This window comes from Blennius ocellaris (assembly GCF_963422515.1).
Source record: "Blennius ocellaris genome assembly, chromosome: 4".
Lineage (NCBI taxonomy): Eukaryota > Metazoa > Chordata > Actinopteri > Blenniiformes > Blenniidae > Blennius > Blennius ocellaris.
Window position 1 is genome coordinate 3333383 of NC_137653.1, and position 9451 is coordinate 3342833.

The following is a 9451-nucleotide window of genomic DNA, read 5'->3' on the forward strand; positions in this document are numbered from 1 at the left end:
AGAGAATCCGTGCTTCCACTGAGTTAAAGATTTCCAGATTTATCTTTCTCACCCTGCGATTAGGAATCATGTGACTATAATGTTGGAACGCCCAGAAGCCACTAAGGTTTTTTAATGCATCACATCAAGAGAATAGTTTCATTTTCACAGCACTGAGCTCCAGTTTGACCTCCAGCACAGAAGAGTTACAGCTCCACTGGATTTAACCTGAGAAAGTCTTCAACCTGCGGCTGATTAAAACTCCACAGCTTGTAGTGAGTATAACTCTGAAAGGACTTTTCCTCTTTTTCACTCTGAGACAAAATGTCTGACCAGGCAGAATCAGATCTGTCGTGTCCTGTCTGCCAGGAGGTCTTCACAGATCCCGTCGTCCTGCTGTGCAGCCACAGCTTCTGTAAACACTGTCTGCAGACCTGGTGGAGGGAGAAACCTGTAAAGCAGTGTCCGATCTGTAAAATTACATCTTCTTTGAAAGATCCACCGAGAAACTTGGCGTTAAGGAACCTGTGTGAGGCCTTCTTATCGGGGAGGCAGCACAGAGCTTCTGAACCTGTCTGCAGTCTGCACTCTGAGAAACTCAAACTCTTCTGTCTGGATCATCAGGAGCTTGTTTGTCTCGTCTGCAGAGACTCAAAAACACACAACAACCACAGGATCAGGCCTGTTGATGAAGCTGCAGAAGATCACAGAGAGGAACTCCGGAAATCCCTGAAACCTCTGCAGGAGAAACTGAAGCTCTTTAAAGAAGTTAGAGTGAAGTTTGATCAAACTGCAGGTCACATTAAAGTCCAGGCCCAAAACACACAGCGGCAGATTAGTGAGGAGTTTCAGAGGCTTCATCAGTTTCTGAAAGAGGAAGAGGAGGCCAGGCTGGCTGCTCTGAGGGAGGAAGAGGAGCGGAAGAGTCAGACGATGAAGGAGAAGATGGAGGCTCTGGGCAGAGAGATATCAGCTCTGTCAGAAATCATCACATCCTCAGAGGAGAAGCTGAGAGCTGGAGACGTCTCATTCCTGCACAGCTACAAGGCTGCAGTGGAAACGGTGCGGCGGCGCCCCCTGCTGGAGGAGCCACGGCTGCCCTCGGGAGCTCTCATAGATGTGGCCAAACATCTGGGAAACCTGAGCTTTAACATCTGGATGAAGATGAAGCAGAAGGTCTCCTACAGTCCCGTGATTCTGGATCCAAACACGGCTCATCTGGGTCTCGTCGTCGGTGAAGATCTGACCTCTGTGAGAGGAGGAGCGAGACGGAAGCTTCCAGACAATCCAGAGAGGTTTGACCGTCACGGCATCGTCCTCGGGTCTGAGGGCTTCAGCTCAGGGACTCACTGCTGGGATGTTGATGTGAGGAATAATAATTGCTGGAGCATCGGTGTGATGATGAAGATACATAATCATTCCGTAGAAATACGTTTCAATGGTGGAAAATACACAGCTGTTGCAGAAATGGATGAAAAGACATTGTCCACGTTTCCAGTGGAGACCTCTGTGAACAAGAAGCTGCAGAGGATCAGAGTTCATCTGGACAGGGAGTGGACGGTGCTGTCGTTCTTTGATCCTGATACCAACTCACTCATTTACCGGTACACCTTTAATGAAGGAATGCTACAAAAGTTTGCTAACACGGTTGGAAAAACCAAAGTAAGGCTTCCTCACAGAACCAAAGAAATGTTTCCTTACATTTGCACCTCGGACCAACAACCAGTGAAGATCTTACCAGTCAGCGTCTCGACAGCAGTGGAGAAGCTCAGAGTCCTTCCGTTAGTTTCTTAGTTGTTTTCCTGAACCAGGTAAGTCTATTCTTCATATTCTCATTCATATTCTCAAGTCATGCAATGTTTTATTGAAAACTTCTCTTCTGATCCCAAACAGCTCCTCCAGCCTTGACCTTTGACCTCGGTGACCTGCCAGCTGTCCTGAACTGGACCTCGGTGAACATCAGAGCCGCGCTGGACAGACGCTGGACAGACGCTGGACAGACGCTGGTTGAAGACGATCCCACAGCAGAGACTGAGCAGGAGGAGAAAACCTCCTCACTTTATGTCTCACGTCACTCATTTTGATCAAATCTAAGAAGTTCATTATTAACAAGCAATTGTACTTTTTACTAAAGTTGTTTGACTCTTTAATTCACAGTTTTTCATTTTTACGGGGTTAAAGTGATGTGATTCTGTCGTGTTAAAAGACAAACTAGTGATTTTTGGTGAAGGAGTTTTTGAGGTGTTTGTGTTTATGTTGTACAGAACAGTGGACAAACAGGAAACGAGACGCGAGACAGAACGAAGAACGACACTTGAGTTTTGATCCAAACCTGAAACACCACATTGTAAAATACCAGAGATTTTGTTTTTAATCATTTAAATACAAAGTATGATATAGTACATTTCTGTACGTTTAAAGAGTCGATGTATAAGTTCACCAGACAAATAGAGACAATTGTTTGAGACGTGTACATGTTAGTTTTACTTTCACTTTTTGTGTTTGATTTGTTGTTTCGGGTGTAAATCTGTCGGGTTTAAATAAAAGATGATAAATTTACTCACAATCTTTACTCAAGTACAAGTACAGATTCTTAAGAAGGAAATCAAACTTTGGTCGAAGTAAAAATAGTGATTCTTACTTGAACAAAAAAACTATTCACCATGGCTGTAGTACCAAACGTATTGCTCATTTATCTTTACACACGTTTACTCCTGAAGGCAAATATTTGTTTTATATGTAAATGCTTAAAAGTTATTTATTGATCCACAGCAGGAGTGTCAAACTCATTTTACTTCAGGAACCACATACAGAGTATTTTAGAGCCAAAAAGTATGAACATATAATGAAGTTCAGATTGTACAACACATGACAAACCAGGAATTTGAATTGAAGAACTGGAATTTCTACATCAAGCTTCAGTTCACCAGGTGCTTTACAACTTACAGACCACAGTGGAGTTTTATTACAGTATTTACATCTTGAAACGGATAAAACATTTGGCCACATGGAGCTGGAACTGACAAATATAGTCAGTTACTTCATATTATGATCTGAATTTGTCAAATTCTACAAATGATCTTTAATGTAGATACATTTCTACATCATGACTCACCAACAACAACAACATCTTCCGCACCTATAAGAGTGAAGAATAATCACATGACTATAATGTTGGAACGCCCAGAAGCCACTAAGGTTTTTTAATGCGTCATATCAAGAGAATAGTTTCATTTTCACAGCACTGAGCTCCAGTGTTTGACCTCCAGCACAGAAGAGTTACAGCTCCACTGGATTTAACCTCAGAAAGTCTTCAACCTGCGGCTGATTAAAACTCCACAGCTTGTAGTGAGTATAACTCTGAAAGGACTTTTCCTCTTTTTCACTCTGAGACAAAATGTCTGACCAGGCAGAATCAGATCTGTCGTGTCCTGTCTGCCATGAGGTCTTCACAGATCCCGTCGTCCTGCTGTGCAGCCACAGCTTCTGTAAACACTGTCTGCAGACCTGGTGGAGGGAGAAACCTGTACAGCAGTGTCCGGTCTGTAAGAAGTTATCTTCTTTGGAAGATCCACCGAGAAACTTGGCGTTAAGGAACCTGTGTGAGGCCTTCTTATCGGGGAGGCAGCACAGAGCTTCTGAACCTGTCTGCAGTCTGCACTCTGAGAAACTCAAACTCTTCTGTCTGGATCATCAGGAGCTGGTTTGTCTCGTCTGCAGAGACTCAAAAACACACAACAACCACAGGATCAGGCCTGTTGATGAAGCTGCAGAAGATCACAGAGAGGAACTCCGGAAATCCCTGAAACCTCTGCAGGAGAAACTGAAGCTCTTTAAAGAAGTTAAAGTGAAGTTTGATCAAACTGCAGGTCACATTAAAGTCCAGGCCCAAAACACACAGCGGCAGATTAGTGAGGAGTTTCAGAGGCTTCATCAGTTTCTGGAAGAGGAAGAGGAGGCCAGGCTGGCTGCTCTGGGGGAGGAAGAGGAGCGGAAGAGTCAGACGATGAAGGAGAAGATGGAGGCTCTGGGCAGAGAGATATCAGCTCTGTCAGAAATCATCACATCCTCAGAGGAGAAGCTGAGAGCTGGAGACGCCTCATTCCTGCACAGCTACAAGGCTGCAGTGGAAACGGTGCAGCGGCGCCCCCTGCTGGAGGAGCCACGGCTGCCCTCGGGAGCTCTCATAGATGTGGCCAAACATCTGGGAAACCTGAGCTTCAACATCTGGATGAAGATGAAGGAGAAGGTCTCCTACAGTCCCGTGATTCTGGATCCAAACACGGCTCATCTGGGTCTCGTCGTCGGTGAAGATCTGACCTCTGTGAGAGGAGGAGCGAGACGGAAGCTTCCAGACAATCCAGAGAGGTTTGACCGTCGCGGCATCGTCCTCGGGTCCGGGGACTTCAGCTCAGGGTCTCACTGCTGGGATGTTGATGTGAGGAATAATAATTGCTGGAGCATCGGGGTGATGGTGAAGACACATATTTGTATTTACTACAGAGAAATACGCTTCAATGGTGGAAAATACACAGCAGTTGGAGAAATAGATGAAAGGTCGCTCAGTCCATTGACATGGTTGTTGTTGAAAAAGCCCTTTCCATTGGAGATCTCTGGGAACAAGAAGCTGCAGAGGGTCAGAGTTCATCTGGACTGTAACAAAAGGAAGATGTCGTTCGTTGATCCTGATACCAACTCACTCATTTACACCTTTAATGAAAGATCCGGACAAATGTTTCCTTATATTTGCACCTCGGACCAACAACCAGTGACGATCTTACCAGTCAGCGTCTCGACAGCAGTGGAGAAGCTCAGAGTCCCTCCGTCAGTTTCTTAGTTGTTTTCCTGAACCAGGTAAGTCTGTTCTTCATATTCTCATTCATATTCTCAAGTCATGCAATGTTTTATTGAAAACTTCTCTTCTGATCCCAAACAGCTCCTCCAGCCTTGACCTTTGACCTCCGTGACCTGCCAGCAGTCCTGAACTGGACCTCGGTGAACATCAGAGCCTCGCTGGACAGACGCTGGACAGACGCTGGACAGACGCTGGACAGACGCTGGACTGACGCTGGACAGACGCTGGTTGAAGACGATCCCACAGCAGAGACTGAGCAGGAGGAGAAAACCTCCTCACTTTATGTCTCACGTCACTCATTTTGATCAAATCTAAGAAGTTCATTATTAACAAGCAATTGTACTTTTTACTTAAGTTGTTTGACTCTTGAATTCACAGTTTTTCATTTTTACGCGGTTAAAGTGATGTGATTCTGTCGTGTTAACAGACAAACTAGTGATTTTTGGTGAAGGAGTTTTTGAGGTGTTTGTGTTTATGTTGTACAGAACAGTGGACAAACAGGAAACGAGACGCGAGACAGAACGAAGAACGACACTTGAGTATTTGATCCAAACCTGAAACACCACATTGTAAAATACCAGAGATTTTGTTTTTAATCATTTATATACAAAGTATGATATAGTACATTTCTGTATGTTTAAAGAGTCGAGGTATAAGTTCACCAGACAAATAGAGACAATTGTTTGAGACGTGTACACATTAGTTTTACTTTCACTTTTTGTGTTTGATTTGTTGTTTCGGGTGTAAATCTGTCGGGTTTAAATAAAAGATGATACATTTACTCACAATCTTTACTCAAGTACAAGTACAGATTCTTAAGAAGGAAATTAAACTCTGGTCGAAGTAAAAATACTGATTTAACTACTTTACTCAAATAAAGAAAATGTTTAAGGTTCTTTTTTTGCTTTTTCACTTATTTGCTCTCTCTCTCTCTCTCTCTCTCTCTCTCTCTCTCTCTCACACACACACACACACACACACAGTAATTAACATTCAGATTAATTAACAATATAAACCGATGCTTACTCATTATTTATCAGCCCATTATAAACGTTTATTACTAAATTACTTATCTCAGTCTCATTAAAATTGTGATTTCTACTTGCATGAGATCATTTTAAGTACTTCTTATTTAGATTAATCCGGGTTTATTATCACCTAGGTAATGCAAGTGGGTTTACTAATTTTTAAGCACTGTTTACTTAGAATAATCAAGTCATCATCACTTGGAGCCGTTTAGATAAAACCTTAAAAACAAATCTAGTCTTCCTTAAGACACACGGGAGAATTTTCCTCATCAAGCTGCCGTCGGTTCAGACTTTATTCTAAACACACCAACGATCCAAATTGAGAAATGCATAGCGGGCGACCAGGAGAGGTTGCACACAAGTTCCAGTAATCGTGTCGCCGTGTTCTGTGACTTCCTGCTGCGACTGATGAGAACGTAATCAGCCGGGAATGAGGTAAAGACGACACGATGGAGCAGTGGTTGGCATTCCTTCCAGCACAGTGACTAATTCATCCTGCTTGCCGACTGACGACACACAGCAGCCATACTGGTTTGACATGACTGTTCCTCATTCTTTTCACATGTGAGCGTCAGAGTTCAAACTTTCATTGTTGGAGTTTAACAACCAGGGCTGCACTGAAGTCACAGCGGCAGAGGGACAATACGGGAATACCACCACTCATTTCTTGTCTGAGCGGGATTTTGGAGAAGGAATTTATTGCTGAGCTTGTGAGACAAAATGTCTGACCAGGCAGAATCAGATCTGTCGTGTCCTGTCTGCCATGAGGTCTTCACAGATCCCGTCGTCCTGCTGTGCAGCCACAGCTTCTGTAAACACTGTCTGCAGACCTGGTGGAGGGAGAAACCTGTACAGCAGTGTCCGATCTGTAAAAGTACATCTTCTGTGAAAGATCCACCGAGAAACTTGGCGTTAAGGAACCTGTGTGAGGCCTTCTTATCGGGGAAGCAGCACAGAGCTTCTGAACCTGTCTGCAGTCTGCACTCTGAGAAACTCAAACTCTTCTGTCTGGATCATCAGGAGCTGGTTTGTCTCGTCTGCAGAGACTCAAAAACACACAACAACCACAGGATCAGGCCTGTTGATGAAGCTGCAGAAGATCACAGAGAGGAACTCCGGAAATCCCTGAAACCTCTGCAGGAGAAACTGAAGCTCTTTAAAGAAGTTAAAGTGAAGTTTGATCAAACTGCAGGTCACATTAAAGTCCAGGCCCAAAACACACAGCGGCAGATTAGTGAGGAGTTTCAGAGGCTTCATCAGTTTCTGGAAGAGGAAGAGGAGGCCAGGCTGGCTGCTCTGAGGGAGGAAGAGGAGCGGAAGAGTCAGACGATGAAGAAGAAGATGGAGGCTCTGGGCAGAGAGATATCAGCTCTGTCAGAAATCATCACATCCTCAGAGGAGAAGCTGAGAGCTGGAGACGTCTCATTCCTGCACAGCTACAAGGCTGCAGTGGAAACGGTGCAGCGGCGCCCCCTGCTGGAGGAGCCACGGCTGCCCTCGGGAGCTCTCATAGATGTGGCCAAACATCTGGGAAACCTGAGCTTCAACATCTGGATGAAGATGAAGGAGAAGGTCTCCTACAGTCCCGTGATTCTGGATCCAAACACGGCTCATCTGGGTCTCGTCGTCGGTGAAGATCTGACCTCTGTGAGAGGAGGAGCGAGACGGAAGCTTCCAGATAATCCAGAGAGGTTTGACCGTCACGGCATCGTCCTCGGGTCCGAGGGCTTCGGCTCAGGGACTCACTGCTGGTGCGTGGAGGTCGGAGGCAACCCGTCCTGGGACGTGGGCATGGTGGAACGGTCCGTTGAGAGAAAGGGCGAAATAGAGGGCGGCTGCTGGGAAATCGGTCTGAGCGACGGCGAGCACTCGGCCGTTTCTCCGCCGCATCCAGACGAGCCGATCCGCGTGAAGAAGACGCCGAGGAGGGTCGGCGTCCGTCTGGACTGGGAGAGAGGGGAGCTGTCCTTCTCCGACGCCGACACCAACAAACACCTTCACACCTTCACACACAACTTCACCGACAAGCTGTTTCCTTTCATCTTCTCCCAAAGTAAAGAACCGGTGAGGATCTTACCTGCGACCGTGACCGTGACCCTGTGAGAATTCTAAACCAGTCTTTTTCAACCTTTTTTGAGCCAAGGCACACTTTTTTCTTTGGAAAAATCTCGAGGCACACCACCACCCGAAAATGGTAAAATTTTAAACTCTGTAGCCTCTATTAACAATATAAAGTCTTTCTCATCAAAGTTTTATCAACAGGAATCAAATAAATACAGAAAAAAAGTATTTCCCAATTTCTTTTTTTTATTTTTACTCACTCAGTGTGAAACCTGGACCTGATGGATGAAGAGCTGAGATCCTGGTTCACATTGTTCCTTTTCAAAAACTTCTCCATCACTGTCACTGACACAGTACTTTGATACAAGATGGTAGCAGGAGGTGGAGATTAACCAGACTGACGTCTTTCAGTTTCGATTTCAACGGCAAAGTTCTGTGCTGCCCTCTATTGGCGAAGAGTATTTATACATGATTACTCTGCACACTGCTCTCACAGCTGACAGCGGCTGTGAGAGCAAATGTTTTGAAATGTTTAGAAAAATTTGAAAAATTGGATCATTTCCCATGGCACAGCTGACTAGATCTCGCGGAAACACCAGTGTGCCGCGGCACAGTGGTTGAAAAACACTGCTCTAAACACTCGTTAACCAGCGGGACACAAAAGGTTCTGCTCTTCTGGGGTTTTGACCTTTGACCTCAGAGCTACAGCAGCTGGTTGGAGGAGTTTTCCACTTGCTGTGAAGCAGAACTCAGTGTGATGAAGACCAAGGCGCTGGTGTCCGACCCCGGTCTCCGTTCCAGGAAAACCTGGTGGACGTTGTGAAGGACAATAAATATCTTGGGGGGGGGTCTACATAGACAATGAACTGGACCGTGTTTTGAGGAGGCCGAGGACCTTCTACACCTGTGGCACTGGCACTATATTAAAGGTCTGTTTTCCTCTATATCTTCATATTGATCTGTAACTCCTACTTTATTTAATTCTTCAATGTTCACAAGTCACTTCTTAGCCAATAAGGATTAATAAATTATTTCTAATCTATTTGAGACTCAAGCTGCAATGATGGTGTTTTTATTTTATTTGTTTAATAAAACCAGAAATCACTTGAGTTGCACTAAACACAATACCTTTTGCTTTAGCGCTGGTTTTACAAAATAGCAATCTGTTTTGTTTTTTTAAGTCCACTTCGAAAAATGTCCTAAAGCCAGACACAGCAGGGGGTCTTGTGTTAAAATGCATGCCTTCATTAACGGCAGACGATTGTAATAGCATCATTTTAGAAACTATAATAACCGACATTTTGCATGAGTTTATTTCCAGCGGCGTGTTTCACGAGAAGAGATCCACTAATTTGAGAAACTGGATTATATGAACGTTCAGCTGCTGCTCATCATGCGGTAAAAGGTTCTTCTGCACATGCTCAGTAGGTGGACAACAAGGAGAAAAAAAGTTTACACCAGAGTGTCAAGACTCTCAGAACCAACCAGTGGCCAAACGTGGAAACGGACATCAATGTTTCAAATCAAC

General features: G+C 44.7%; 2 protein-coding genes across 2 annotated transcripts; both read left to right on the forward strand.

The window, feature by feature from the left end:
* Nucleotides 1–303: 303 nt before the first annotated feature.
* On the forward strand, nucleotides 304–1773 carry LOC308129422 (E3 ubiquitin-protein ligase TRIM35-like; the record flags this gene model as incomplete). Its single annotated transcript, XM_080495363.1, has 1 exon — nucleotides 304–1773. One exon carries the CDS (start codon nucleotides 304–306, stop codon nucleotides 1771–1773), a length of 1470 nt encoding a protein of 489 aa, XP_080351489.1.
* A 1603-nt stretch (nucleotides 1774–3376) lies between these two features.
* LOC308129423 (uncharacterized protein) lies at nucleotides 3377–8746 on the forward strand (the record flags this gene model as incomplete). Its single annotated transcript, XM_080495364.1, has 4 exons — nucleotides 3377–4815; nucleotides 4955–4974; nucleotides 6578–7926; nucleotides 8624–8746. 4 exons carry the CDS (start codon nucleotides 3377–3379, stop codon nucleotides 8744–8746), a joined length of 2931 nt encoding a protein of 976 aa, XP_080351490.1.
* Between the last annotated feature and the right edge of the window lie 705 nt (nucleotides 8747–9451).